The 14,805-nt window shown below is 41.5% G+C and overlaps 1 protein-coding gene across 2 annotated transcripts in view; it reads right to left on the reverse strand.

Annotated features, from left to right (window-relative positions):
- Positions 1-566: 566 nt before the first annotated feature.
- The window catches only part of ANP32E (acidic nuclear phosphoprotein 32 family member E), a 15,518-nt gene continuing 1,279 nt past the window's right edge, over positions 567-14,805 (reverse strand). Inside the window, exons 2-7 of one of the 2 annotated variants that reach the window (XM_077772574.1) lie at positions 12,628-12,777; positions 12,016-12,138; positions 10,865-11,030; positions 8,997-9,148; positions 4,006-4,060; positions 567-2,948 (exon numbers count right to left, since the gene is read on the reverse strand). In XM_077772574.1, the coding sequence (XP_077628700.1) occupies positions 2,881-2,948; positions 4,006-4,060; positions 8,997-9,148; positions 10,865-11,030; positions 12,016-12,138; positions 12,628-12,777 (714 nt within the window). In that variant the 3' untranslated portion in view covers positions 567-2,880. Of the gene's footprint in view, positions 2,952-4,005; positions 4,061-8,996; positions 9,149-10,864; positions 11,031-12,015; positions 12,139-12,627; positions 12,778-14,805 lie in introns of both variants that reach the window. The other variant, XM_077772573.1, reaches the window with a different exon arrangement.

Consider the following 14,805-nt stretch of genomic DNA (forward strand, 5'->3'; position numbering starts at 1 on the left):
CATAACATGTGTGTGCCTTGACTTTATAAGACACATTCCAGAGCTGTCTACAAATGAAACATGTTAAAAATCACTTATCACTGGATAACCAAAAGAGAGTGGGAAAAAATATTGGTTCAGGTTTGATTTACTCAAGGTAAACACGAGAGAGTTATGTTTGTATCATATTATCTTAAGGATTCTGAAAATAAACACTATACAGTATAAATGAAAACTTGGGATTCACTTTAAAAAACTATTGGTGTATGATAGGTTTACAATCACTTTAGTTAACTATGGATAAGTTGCGTCAACTGTCAGAAACAAAGTTTATTACTTCAAATCAAAATACAAATAGTAGTGGCTCAATTTGCAACTGCAAAAGGGAAGTTAAAGAAATCCAGAATTTCTTCTGCTTCTTGGACAAAAGTGAATAAATAAGGCAGCTGTTGAGTTAAACTATTACATTGTAATGACTCATAGGACGTTCAAGTGTTTGAGAACTTTCCAGCTGTTTTGTTTTTAAAAAGACATTCAAAGCCCCCAGTGGTGGCTTTCAAACAGTGAATGTCATACGCTGAAACAGATTAACAACAGATCTTCCATTTATTTGAAGCAATTCAATTTCAAAAACTTTTAAGTTACATCAGTCACAGAAGGAAAAAACAAATCAGGGAACAGTCAGAAACAAAAGAAAAATCAGGAGTGCTGCATTTTGTTTCTTTTTAACACTGTCATGGCTTTATTCAAAACACAGTTGCACAAAAGTATTAACTTCAAAGTTTTTTTTTTTTTAAGGACAGTTTTGAGGAATTTAACACACTATATACATACCGGCATACAAAGAACATTAAAATAGGACCAAAAACTTCTACAAAATATAAAATCCACCCTTACTTATTTGCATGAAAATACCACCCACAAAGCTAAATAAGTCTTAAAAAGTCATTTGGAGGCTCCAAATGTTGTTTTCAAACCAAAGAACTCTAATTTCGATTGCACAGTAAGATGATTGATAAGAAAGTCAATATATAGATTTCATTTTAAAAATAAGTATTTTATAGTCTGGCATATATTATGTGATGAGAATTCTTCGGGACTACAACAGAGCATTTCAAATGTTAAAAAGGAGTAAAATGTTAGCCTTTTGGAGATTCCAATCCCTCTCCCCCCACCTAACCCCCCCATGAAACTTATTCCATGAGTTTATTTCAGTCACTTCTGCACCTTTGTTAGTTTACCCACAAATAACTTCGTAATTTTTACTCTAAAACCCCAAGTCATACGTTTGAAACTAAAAAAGAACCAGTTCTTCACTCAGTAATTTACATGTGTCCCAGTTATTTCAATTAATTTGCTGATGCTAACTTTAAAAACACTTCCAGATATCCAAAACAAAGTGGAAAAACATTTAGATGGCCAAGATTGCAAAAGCAATGGCCTTGACCACGGAGCCTCCACAATAAAAACAGGGATGTACTTGTCTATCGTTATTATATTTAGTAGCCATATGTAGAAACATGTGGTTCGTCCCAAAATATTTTTCGATTTTTAATGGACATCCACTTGAAACCAAATCTTAATTTTTAATATTGATTTAGTTTCAAATATTTTCCAACTGCCCAGTATACTCCAATTAAAAGCTCTATCTGGTAATTCCTTAAAACTATAGGAAGAATAATTAAAGGTTCTACTCAGAAAAGTTAGAAATACTTTGCAGTGTGGTATCTAAATCATTTGGGAAGCGAACTTGAAAATTTGACTTGAACATCTCGTTCATTATCAACAGGCAATTGTTCTGACTTTTGAGGAATATTACTGCTGCTTCCAAAAGCCTCCTCTGCTTTTTTTTCCTTCATCCTAATAATACAATCTGTACATCTTGTCAATGAAAAATGACTTACAGTAAGCAGGACCTGTTGCATAAAAGTGTACTGGTAATAATATTCATATCTCAGAAAGTACTCAGTTTCTTTCACTTAGCTTGTTTGAAACAGAAGTCTGAAAAGGTGGCTGAGGTATAAAAGACTAAAGGCTTTCCTGGGTATCACAGAAGGCTCCCAACTTTTTTTTTTTTTTTTGAGACAGGAGAGGAGTGAAACAAGAAATGAAAGTGATCATAAAGGAATTTCTGAGAGGAAAAGAAAGAATGCATTTAAAAACAAACCAAAATAACCAACCCCTCTGCATGTTGTGATCTTCAGCTTGAAAAAAAAAAGGGGGGGCTCACCCGCATGTCTCTGAGCTTTGTGCAAGCAATTTTCCTTCAACAACACGATCTTTAGTTAGTCACCTGACTTGAAAAGGTTTCAGAAGCCTCCACAAAAGCCATAAATTATACTGTTGAGTAGAACCTTTACTATTCTGCTCCTACTTTCCAAGCTACTCAAGTCACAAAAAAGCATCCAAAGAAAAAAAAGAAGTCATTGCCTTCAAACTAAAGGTCTCTGGGTCACCTCTAAAAAAATAACCAACTTCTCATTCAAGAGACTTCATTTCATATTCCAGCTGACCATGATTTCGGTTAACTATAAATAACTTCAAAACCTTATGAATGAAATGCACCAAACTACGCCTGTGTAAAAGTGATCATGTTTTAATTAGGAGCTAAAAATAACTAATACAGTGAGCTTGAATGAGAAAAATGAAGATTCTAAATCAATTGCTAGGGAATTTCACAATGGGCTCAATGAAAATTTTTTCTCTACATACAGTATGATCATTAACAGACTAGTAAATCTTATTTGGAATGATAAGGCAAAAATAGTAAAACCACACTTTTCCTATAAAAAGTTACGGGTTATTTTCTGGAGGGTTCACTATGGTACATGAAGAAACAAAAAAGATGTGATCACTCTATTGCACAGCCAGGACCTCTAGGGAATCTGGTCTTAGAATGATCTAGTCGTCGTCTTCGTCTCCATCATCTTCAGCATCCCGTTTCCTTTTTTCCCCTCGAAGTCCCTCTTCTTCTGAAAGAAGAGTGAAGGGGAAATTGTAAAGTGCTCAATTTTAACAAATGAATACTTGGTCAATTACAAAGTTTTGAATCTTAGTGAAAACCTAATGGCATAAAAAAAAAAAATACAGGTTCAAGTGTCCTCTCTGAAAAATCTTTCAATTGCAGTGTATTAAAAGTACTTCGGACAGAAATCCGTAAAGAATGACAGCTTGCTGTGCCCCCTGGTGGCCAAATTATGAAGTATAGCTCAAGAAGAATTATTAGTGAATTTTTAAATTAATTTGGAAAGACCTAGGTAAAGAATACTGGAGAGCATCCTTTGAGAATGCCACTGCTCTTCTCCTAGAGATAAGGCTTCACTCTCTTCAAAATGAAAGACTTAAGAAAAATAAACTAAGGCTCAAGCTCCCATTATCTCTTCTTTAAAAATAAATCTTAAGAGCGGTGCCTGGGTGGCACAGTCGGTTGAGCATTCGACTTCGGCTCAGGTCATGATCTCACGGTTTGTGGGCTCGAGCTCTGCGTCAGACTCTGTGCTGACAGCTAGCTCAGGGCCTGGGGCCTGTTTCCGATTCTGTGTCTCCCTCTCTCTCCACCCTGCCCCCACGCACGTGCATACTCCAAATCAATATTAGAAAAATTGTTTTTAATAAAAATAAGTGTTACAAGCTATTTTTTTTAATGAAATTACTGAATGCCCTGAGAAAATTACTCTTTTAAAAAGGTTTTAGGGGTGCCTGGCTGGCTCGGTACAAGGAGCATAAGACTCTTGATCCCAACCAAGGTCATGAGTTTGAGCCCCATGTTGAATATAGAGATTACTTAAGTCAACTTTACAAGAAATAAAAAGGTGTCATACCTCTCACAGTGCTCTGTTACCATGAGAGATCAAATCACGGTACCGAATATCAATCACGGTATCACGGTATCAAATCTCTGGTACCGTGAGAGATCAAAACCAAAGATATCAATTATAATTTGAATTATAGACTCATTCTTTAAAGTATATGAATAATAGCTGTAACTTGAATGTTAGGGTTTCTTTAGTGGCTCACGTAACTCACCATCCTCTTCCTCTTCTTCCCCTTCTTCAACATAGTCATCATCATCTTCTTCATCCTTAGAAATCAAATATTCAGTTTGAGAATAAAAAGCCATGACCCATATTTTACACTGTTTGCTAGTAATACATTCCAACAAGAGCACAAAAATGATATTCTATGGTCTGACAGTCTCCGCCTAACTTACCTAAGTGTTTTCTAAGAACCCAACTAAATCTAGTTTCTTCACGAAAAATAAGTTATGTTTTAGACCAGCACTGTTCAAAAGAACTTTCTGCAACAACGGAAATGTTCTGTATCTGCGCTGTCCACATGTGGCTACGGAGTATTTAAAATGTGACCAAGTGCCTGGCTGGCTCAGTCAGCAGACCAAGCAACTTTTTTTTTTTTTTAAGTGTATTTATCCATTGAGAAAGAGAGAGAGAGAGAGAATGCAAGCAGAACAGGGAGAGAAAGGGGAAGAGAGAATCCCAAGCAGGCTCCACACTGTCAGCACGGAGCCCAATGCCAGGCTCAAACCCACAAACTGTGACATAATGATATGAACCAAGACCAAAAGTCGGACACCTAATAGACTGAGCCACCCAGGCACCCTAGAGCATGCAACTCCTGATCTTGCCGTTGTGAGTTCAAGCCCCATGATGGGGGTAGAGATTACTTAAAAATAAAAAAAATCTTAAAAAAGAAATGAAATAAATTGAAAAAATAAAATGTGACCAGTACAAATGAGGAAGAGAATTTTTCATTTTATTTTTTTTTTAACTTAAATAACCAAATATCTCTGGTGGCTACTATAATGGACACAGTAACTTTAGACTATTTCAGAGAAAGGTCCTCTATTTTACAGAGTGAGAATCCTAGCCCCAACATAGTTATATGCATTGAATAAGTCACTTAATCTCTCTGGACCTCAGTTTCCCTTTTTTTGTTGTTGTTCATTTTTTTAAATGTTTGTTTATTTTTGAGAGAGACAGAGCGTGAGTGGGGGAAGGGCAGAGAGAGAGATGGAGATACAGAATCTGAAGCAAGCTCCAGGCTGAGCCAGAGTTGGACGCTTAACTGACTGAGCCACCCAGGTGCCCCTGGACCTGTTTTCCAATTAACAGAAATAATATTCATCTAGAAAGATCTAAAAGTTCCTTCTACATCTAAAAATCTACACATCAAAATAGCAATATTAATAAAATCACAAAGCTTGATATACAAGTCTTGTGGAAGGAGCTGTTCAGAATAGCTAAGCTGTGAACATAGCCTTGAAACATAACTTTTTTTTTTTAGTTTAACCACTTTTTCACCCTTTTACAAATGACCCTGGCCTCCACTTTTAATTGTATCTTTTCCTAGTTTTCATGCCTTCTCTTTCCAGTAGGTTACTACTTCAATTTTAATTTGTTATGGATTCAGAAAATAGATCAGTAAGATTAGAGACTTGAATATAAAAGAGGAAACAGGTTTGGAATAACAGCTTAAGCTCTCTCTTACAAAGACCTTTTGTCTTTGGTTACTTTGTATTGGCTACTCAGGCCTTTCACACTTACTGCCATGTTCCAAACTGTTGAGTTCAACTGTATGTTTGAAAAAAATGAAACCAATCTAGGGCCTCCCCTCCAGCCCCACAAAAGTTTACTGCTCCTTAAAAATACTGGGGCGCCTGGGGGGGCTCAGTCAGTTAAGTGTCCGACTTCAGCTCAGGTCATGATCTCACAGTTTGTGGATTCGAGCCCCGCATCGGGCTCTGTGCTGACAGCTAGCTCAGAGCCTGGAGCCGGTTTCTGATTCTGTATCTCCCTCTCTCTCTGACCCTCCCCTGCTCACACTGTCTCTCTCTCTCACACACACAAATAAATAAAACATTAAAAAAATATACTTTAATTGGCAGGGTGCCTGGGTGGATCAGTCAGTTAAGCATCCGACTTTGGCTCAGTTCATAATCTCATGGTTCGTGGGTTCAAGCCCCACATCGGGCTCTGTGCTGACAATGCGGGACCTGCTTTGGGTTCTGTGTCTCCCCTCTTTCTGCCCCTCCCCGCTCACTCCCTATCTCTTTCAAAAATAAATAAACATTAAAAAAATACTTTAATTGGCAAATGTCAAGAATTGCTGGGTATTTAAGGAAAGTGTGTACAACCCATCCTTTTCACAGCATCCACAGCCCCACTAGTGTCTAGAAATACTAAACAGAACCTAATTTCCCAGCATGTAGCTAGGATCCCCTGAGAAACTCACCGGCACAGCACTCAGGTCAGAAATCAACCTTATACAAGCAATTCAAATACTGGAAAGCATTCTACACCAGAGCATCACGAAGCTACGAGAGGCAGAAGGAAAAGATGGGGGAGCAAACAGGATAGAAAGGAACCACAATAAAAATCAGGAGAACCTAGACCCGTAAACTAAAGGAGAAAAGAAAGGAAGAGAGAAGGGTAGAGGAGAGAGAGGACAGGGAAGAGGAGGGGAGGGGAGGGGAAGGGGAAGAAATAAAGAGAAGGAAAGACAAGGGACACATTTTAAATACCTCCAATCTGTGAAGAATGATAAATGAGGATATTTAAATATTTGCAATTTTTAAAAAAAACAGTGGAGATACTGATCACATGTATTCTTGATTAATTTAGAAAAGCCCAACTCTCAAAAGCTAACTACTTCTCTCAATTCTGTTTTAAACAAAATGTGGTTAAACTAATTGATTCATGGGGCACCTGAGTGGCTCAGTCAGTTAGGTATCTGACTCTTTTATTTTTAATTAACATTTTATTTATTTTTGAGAGACAGCATGAGCAGGGGGAGGGGCAAAGAGGGAGACACACAATCCGAAGCAGGCTCCAGGCTCTGAGCTGTCAACATAGAGTCCGACGTGGGGCTCAACTCTGGTATCATGACCTGAGCCAAAGCTGGATGCTAAACTAACTGACCCACCCAGGCGCCCCAAGTATCTGATTCTTGATTTTGGCTCAGGCTCTGAGCCTGCTTGGGATTCATTTATTCATTCTCTGCCTCTCTCTCCTTCTCCCTCCTTCTCCCTCTCTCTCCTTCTCCCTCCCTCCCTCAAAAATAAATAAATAAACTTTTAAAAGTTGATTCATATGTTTAAGCCTTTTTTATTTTTTATTCTTTTTTTTAATGTTCATTTATTTTGAGAAAGAGAGATGCATGGCTCCATGCCACCAGAGCCTGGCAGAGGGCTCAAACTCATGAACTGCAAGATCGTGACCTGAGCCAAAACCAAGAGTCTGACACCTAACAGACTGAGCCACCCAGGCGCCCCAGTTCAAAGTCACTTTTAGGGGCGGACGCCTGGGTGGCTCGGTCAGTTGAGCATCCGACTTTAGCTCAGGTCACGATCTCATGGTTTGGGAGTTCGAGCCCCCATCAGGCTCAGTGCTGACAGCTTGAAGCCTGGAACCCACTTCGGAATCTGTGTGCCCTTCCTCTGCTTGCCTCTGTCTCTCTCATCTCAAAAATAAATAAGCATTAAAAAAAAATGTTTAAATCATTTTTAAACTACTAGGGGTGCCTGGATGGCTCAGTCGGTTAAGCACCTGACTTTTGATTTTGGCTCAGGCTGTGATCTCCTGGTTTGTGAAATCAAGTCCCAGAATGGACTCCGTGTTGGTAGCACAGAGCCTACTTGAGATTCCCTCTCTCCCTCTCTATGCTCCTCCCCCCCCAAAATAAATAAATAAAAATAAAATGATATCAGAGAAAAATTATCATCAATCAGTGATATTATCTATCTAACCAATGTAAAGGTCATTAGGAAAACAAAGAATACTAACAATTTCTAGCCTAAATCAAGAGACATCATTTTTAATAATAAAAAACTTTGAATTATTAACACAAAACAATAACTTAAAAACATTTGGAGAAAATAATAATTCCCAGGGGCTGAAGATCATTTGTTCGAGTCAACTGACGTTTCCTGCGAGCTTACTACGTTCCCGTCAAGATACCAGACGCTGAGACACAAAGTGAAATGACCATGCCCTTGAGGAGCTCACCATCTGGGTGAAAGTGGCCAAATAAACAAGTTTTTGCAATAAGTGCCTACAGACAATGGAACCCTAATCAAGGTTCAAAGGTAACGGGGGAAGGAGCGGTCGTCTCAGAAAACTTACAGCTTCAATAATGGGGCAACTCCAGGACCAAGCGTCTAAAGAGTTTACAATGCCTGGTTTGGGTGGCGGTCAGGGGGATAGATACCTAAGTGAAAGCTCACGGGCTTGTACATAAAACCCGTGTACTTCACCAGCTTTACTGTACCTCTGTTTCCCTCAGTAAGAAAGGAAATAGAGTTCGCCAGAGAGCATGGGTGGAAAGTCCCTGCGGAGAGAGTCAACAGTGTGTCTACAGACAGAAAGGCAAGAAGTAGCCTGGTGGCCAGTTCAGTTTGTCATGAGNGCTGGGCCCTGTATATATTGGTGGCAACAGGGCAACCCGGTGATTCTGGCTGCCCGGGGACACGATCACACTGGCATTCCGAGCAGCCAGGCATACCCCGCGGACCATACACCTGTGTGGAAACACTACTCAGAGACACCGTTTGGAAAGCTGCTACAAAACCATGAGCAAGGAATGATTAGGGGAAAGGAAAGTCTTCTTGGGGGCCCACGACATGCCAGGGACCAGATCCTTCATGGGTATCACTTTGTCAGATCCTTAAAATAATCCGAAGAGGTTGGTATAATCTCCGCTTCATAAATGCGGAAGCTGCATTTATAAAAGAAACTTTTGTAAAATGTTCTCGGCCATTCCATGCCACCGAGGGCAGAGAGGTTTTGAAAGCGAGCTGGGTGGTGAAATCCCCAGGTGTGTGTGATCGTCTGCATGCAGTGTGGGCTGGGGGACCGCAGGGGGTGAGGGGGAAGGACAGGCACACAGATACATGCAGACCCACAAGTTAGGAACAACTTTCAGATTCCGACACGACTTGCTACTTCAGGACTTGGCCTGAGGCCTACACGGTTTGCAGGGCAGGGGAAAAGTGCCTAATTCACCTGGATTTCTTCTTTCATCAAGTAGGAGAGGCCCACTTCCTCTTCCTCTCCCAGTTCTGAGCCTGCTTCGTCTTCCTCCTCCTCCTCCTCCTCATAGCCTTCAGGTGGACCAGCTTCATGTTCCTCTTCATCTTCATCATCTTCATCTCCATCTTTAAAAACAGTTGGGAAGATGAGCAAATGGACGGGCTAAAGGTTTCTTGCTAGTGTGCCGATCCTATTTTTGCTGTTGACCCAATCGCCTCAAAGTGGAAGGTATCTCAGGGTGATGTTCTTTTTTTTAAAGACTTCCCTTTGTGATATTCTCATCGACTCTTTGAGAAATACGGTTTCTAAACATTGAAATGTCTCCCACACAATGTTACATGCACTAAAGTTTGTTTTGCCCTGTGGGCACTTCAAGGCCTGTTTACCTATCATCCCATTCCGTCATTTTCTAACATTGTTCATCCATCAAACTTCTTTTTAAAGCAAAAAACTTTTCAAAATTTTTTAACGTTTATTTATTCTTGAGAGACAGGGAGCGTGAGCAGAGGAGGGGGAGGGGAGGGAGAGGCGTGGACAGAGGGTCCCAAGCAAGCTCCCTGCTGACAGCCAGAGAGCCCGACATGGGGCTCAAACCCATGAACCTTGAGATCACGACCTGAGCCAAAGTCAGATACTTAACCGACTGAGACCCTCCAGGCACCCCTTTACAGTAAAAAACTTTTATGAGGTCTTTCCTTTGAGCAGGTCATAATCTCAAGATTCATGAGATGGAGCCCCCATATTGTGCTCTGTGGTTGGCACAGAGCCTGCTTGGGATTTTCTCTCTCTCTCTCTCTGCCCCTCCCCTGCTTGCACTCTCTCATGCACTCTCTCTCAATAAACTTAAAAACAAAAAACACTTTTCAACAAAGAATAACAAACAGTATCCCATAACTAATAAGATCCATTCTGTCATATGGGGATCTGTCAGTCACCCATTTAACCAAAAATGTATGTTCACTATCTAATTCTAGAACAGTTCCATCACCCCCTCAAAAAAACCCACACACATTTACAGTCACTCCCCAGTCTCCTCTCCCCCAGCCCTGGTGACCACTATTCTAATCTGCTGAGAACATGCCTATCCCGGACATGTCATATAAATGAAGTCACAAGGGGCGCCTGGGTGGCTTAGTCGGTTAAGCGTCCGACTTTCCGACTTTCGCTTAGGTCATGATCTCGCGGTTCGTGGGTTCGAGCCCCGCGTCGGGCTCTGTGCTGACTGCCAGCTCGGAGCCTGGAGCCTGTTTCAGTCTGTGACTCCCTCTCTCTCTGACCCTCCCCTGCTCACACTGTCTCTCTCTCCTAGAAATAAATAAAACATTTAAAAAGTAAAAATAAAAATAAATGAAGTCACAAAATGTGGCCTTTTGTCTGGCTTCTTTCACTTCACAGAATGTTTTCAATGCTATAGCATGTATCAGCGCCCCACTCATTCTTATGACAGAATAATATTTTATGGCACAGACATATCACATTTTGTTTTTCCATCAGTTGATAGGCCATTTGGGTTGTTTCTATTTCTTGGCTATTACGGATAACACGGCAAGGAATGGTTCCTTTTTTTAAAAAAAGCACTATTTTAAAAGTTGCCACTTTTATTAGGTGGTGGTTACATGGCTTATACAGATATAAAACTTCTCGGAGCTTGATACTATCATAATAAATAATACGTAAATCATCAGCTATCAGAAATCTTAAAGGAGAAATACAGGATTAGTGTTTGAGTTTTTTTAATTTTTCTTCTAAAAGAATTTTTTCCCCAACATCTAAATACCCAGGCCCAATCTAAGTGACACGGCTAGACTGGAGGCTATATTTACAGGCATAAGGATGATTACCCTCATCATCCTCCTCTTCTGAGTCCGGTGCCTCGTTGTCCTCTTGATCAAATCCATCTAAGTAGGTGATTTGCTGCAGCAGTTCAAAAATACTTTCTCTGTAATCCTCCAGGTTCGTGATCTCACAGTTAAACAAGTCAAGGCTTTTCAAATTCTTAAGATTTTGCTGGAAAAGTAAAACGTTAAAGCTTACATTTCAAGAGTTGAAATACTGTATTATTTCTTTTTCATTCACGAGCCAGAATTGATTCACGCATATTTGGAATCAGAATGATTTTGTTGACAAAATACGTGCATAAATAGACAACAGCAATATAGTGGTTGGCCTAACTCTAGTCAAGCTTATTGTCAACAGTTTTGACCGCCTCCCAAGCTTTTTAAAAATCAGAGCAGCAGGGGCACCTGGGTGGCTCAGTCGGTGAAGCATCAAACTTCAGCTCAGGTCGTGATCTCGTGGTCTCTGTGTTCAAGCCCCACGTCAGGCTCTGGGCTGACAGCTCAGAGCCTGGAGCCTGCTTCGGATTCCATGTCTCTCTCTCTCTCTGCCCCTCCCCTGCTCTTGCCCGGTCTCCCTCCCTCCCTCTCTCTCTCTCTCTCCCTCTCTCTCAAAAATGAATGAACATTAAAAAAAAATCTTTAGATGAAGAAAATGCAGTAACCATCTGGATCAAAACATATAAGAAATTCAAAAGTTTCAAAGAGTGAAATCTAAAGCAATAAAACAGAAGCAACATGGCAATGAGAAACAATGAAATCTGGCCATGTGTAGCAACATGGATGGACCTTGAGGGTGTTATGCTGAGCGAAATAAGTCAGGCAGAGAAGGACAAATATATGTTTGCACGTATAGGAGGATTAGGAGGAACTTGACGGAGGAACAAGGGGGAGAAGAAGGGCGGAAATGGTGGGGGAAAGGGAGAGAAGCAAACCATGAGAGACTCTTGAATGCTGACAAAAACTGAGGACTGATGGATGTGGGGGGAGGGGGGGATGGGCATGGAGGAGGGCACTTGTGGGGATGAGCACTGGGTGTTATATGGAAACCAATTTGACAATAAACTATTTGTAAAACAATAAATAAATAAAATAAAACAGAAGCAAATCTCAGAAAATCAACCAAAAAAGAGCAAGTCCAGAGACTTTCCACTTACCAGAGCTTCTACTGTACTGAGATCTTTGATTTTGTTTCCACTCAGATTGAGGTAGGTAAGATTTGGACATTTCTCTGCCAGGACTTCCAAGCCTCCCGAAATTATATTGTCACTAAGTTCCAACTATATATTCAATGTGGAGAGAAAACAAACAATGGTGAAGGCCTGGGGCGGATCAGATTTTCAAAATCTATCCCATTTGAAGAAGAAAAACAGTTGTCGTTCTCTCTGGCCTCAAAAACCTGTCACAGATTATTAATTTCCAAAATCCCACCTACAGTTACCAGATAATTCATTAGAACCCCTGCACAGTAAGCTTATAACCCAGGTTTGGCTCTAGTTGTGTTATAGTTGGATTTTGTGTTTCAGAGAAAAATATTCAGTAGACATTAAATCCAAATTCATGTCATAAAGCAATTTCGTTATTAAATTTAAATTTCTAAAAGCATTATTAGAGCTGATTCCAAAATCCTACATAACCTTTTTCCTTATCTCTAGAAATTTGGAAACTTCGAATTAAAAGGCAAAATGGTCGTTTCGTTTGGCCAAAACCTAGACACATTAGCCCCCGGCCTCAAAAGTATGATGATTTCAAGCTTAATGCCAACTTACCTTTCGAAGTTTAGTTAAGCTGGGCAGCCGGGCCAGTGAACTTAGCTCCACGTTAGCCATACTCAGAAACTCTAGTTTTTTAAAAGTATCATTCAGGCCCTCGATTTCCCCATTGACACATAGGCAATTATCAAGGACTAATTCTGTCACCTGTAAGACAGAAAATAAATGATTATTTACTTTGCAGTCTGTTTAGCAAAAGATCTAGATCCTGACACACTGGAAATAAGAACATTAAAATCATCTGTCCTGGGGTGCCTGGGTGGCTCAGTCAGTTAAGCATCAGACTTTGGCTCATGTCATGATCTTGTGGCTTGTGGGTCGAGCCCCACCTTGGGCTCTGCTGTCAGTGCAAAGTCTGCTTGGGATTCTCCCTCTCCCTCTCCCCCTCCCCCACTCGTGCCTTCTCTCTCACAAAATAGACTTTAAAAAAACACACACACACATCAATCCCCTCGCACAGATCCTTTTCATTCTTTTTTTTTTTTAATTTTTTTTAATGTTTTTTATTTATTTCTAGNAATCTAAAGTATCATTATAAGTTAACCTTTTACATTTAAACTCAGACCAAGAAGTTCAATGCCTGTTCAAGTCACTGATGCAGAAAAAATAAAACTTTGGAAAAGGTCCCATGTGAAAACTTGCTTCTGCCCCTGATGAGAAGGACTTTACACGTCAGGGCATATATTTACGCAGTGAGGGGACGCCTAGGCTCCCGACAAAGGATTCAGGCGAGCTGCCCTAAAGATAAGGGAGAAGAAAGGAAACTATTTTGTTCACGTTTCCAGTTTAAATTCCTTGGTCTTGGGTTGGTAAATGCCACCATAACTCCAAAATACCTTACTACTCTTCATGAAGAAATGTTAGAAAGCGCATTCTGAGAAAGCTGGCTCTTAGAGGGGCCAAACAACGTCACCCAGAATGATACATCCTTGACAAAATGTTATTTCTCTGTAACACTCAGGTAGCATTTTTGTTTCTCCCCATCATGGGGAGNTCTTAAGGGGGGCACAAGAGACCCTGGCTTTTGAAGTATTTGGAGGGCTAAAAATTAGCAACAAGGAATGCCACCTTCTCTAGTTGAATATGACTTTGACATAATTATTTCAGAGACCAGAGAAGGCATACGATCTCCTGTTTAATGGTAAGAAAGCCAAAGCCCGAAGGGTAAGAATGACTTGGCTAACGTCACATAGTTTGGATGACAGAGCTGTGCCCTCCCGCGCCCCCCACCCCAAAAAATCTTCGGACTCCTAGTCCAGCTGAGTGGAGGGGAGAGGGCCACCAGATTTGGTGTCAGAAAACCAGTTCTTCCACTTGAGTAAGTAACTTCACTGCCCCGGGACTCCCGTTTGCTAATTTGGATTCTAGAACAATACAATCCACCTTACAAGTCCCTCGAAGGAGAAAGGTAAATAACAAACACAAACATGTTTTGTCAACTGTAAAGAGCCATACAAACACAAGAGACCGTTATTACACCACAGGGGAGGAGGGCGAGGCAGCAAAAAGGCAACATCCGGCACTCCCCGAAATTGGCAAGGAAATTACGACGGCTAGGGAAGGTAAATGAAAGGGGGGACGGGGGAGCAAAGTCACGTTTCCAAACTAAGACATACAAGAGCATCTACACGTGTGCTTCTGAGCGGCAGCTGTTTTTTGTTTGTTTGTTTGTTTTCCCGAGGCCCCCAAAGATGCGTCCCTAGAAAACTCCCAGCTCTCTCTGGGATGATAGCAGCGACTGTTTCCTCCTCCCCGCCCTTTGCCAACTTCAGAGAAAAGGGGACTTAAAAAAAAAGTACGTAGAGACCTCGGTTTCCCAGCCTGCACGCCGCCACAGCCCACCGAAGGGTCCCCTGGTCCCCGGCGCTGCGGTCCGCAGGCACCACCCCCACCCCTGCTGGGAACAACTACGTCCTCCTCCTCCACCTCCCGTGTTTATTTCAGAGGCCGCAAGTAACAGGACTCTCGACGCTCGCCCCGGCGATCTCAGTCAAGGGCGGGCTTCCTCACGGCCACGGGCCCCGCTCTCGCGACCCGCAGCTCCGACCCGCGGGAAACCCCGGACGGGGCGGGGACTCCGCCCGGGGACAGGGGGTCGCCTCCCCGCCCGCGCTCCCGGCGCCTCCGCCCCGCGCGGGGAGGGCTAGGCGCCGCCGAGGAAGCGCCCTCTAGCAG

The sequence above is a fragment of the Crocuta crocuta genome, unplaced genomic scaffold (genome assembly GCF_008692635.1).
Source record: "Crocuta crocuta isolate KB4526 unplaced genomic scaffold, BGI_CrCroc_1.0 scaffold415, whole genome shotgun sequence".
NCBI classification, from domain to species: Eukaryota; Metazoa; Chordata; class Mammalia; order Carnivora; family Hyaenidae; genus Crocuta; species Crocuta crocuta.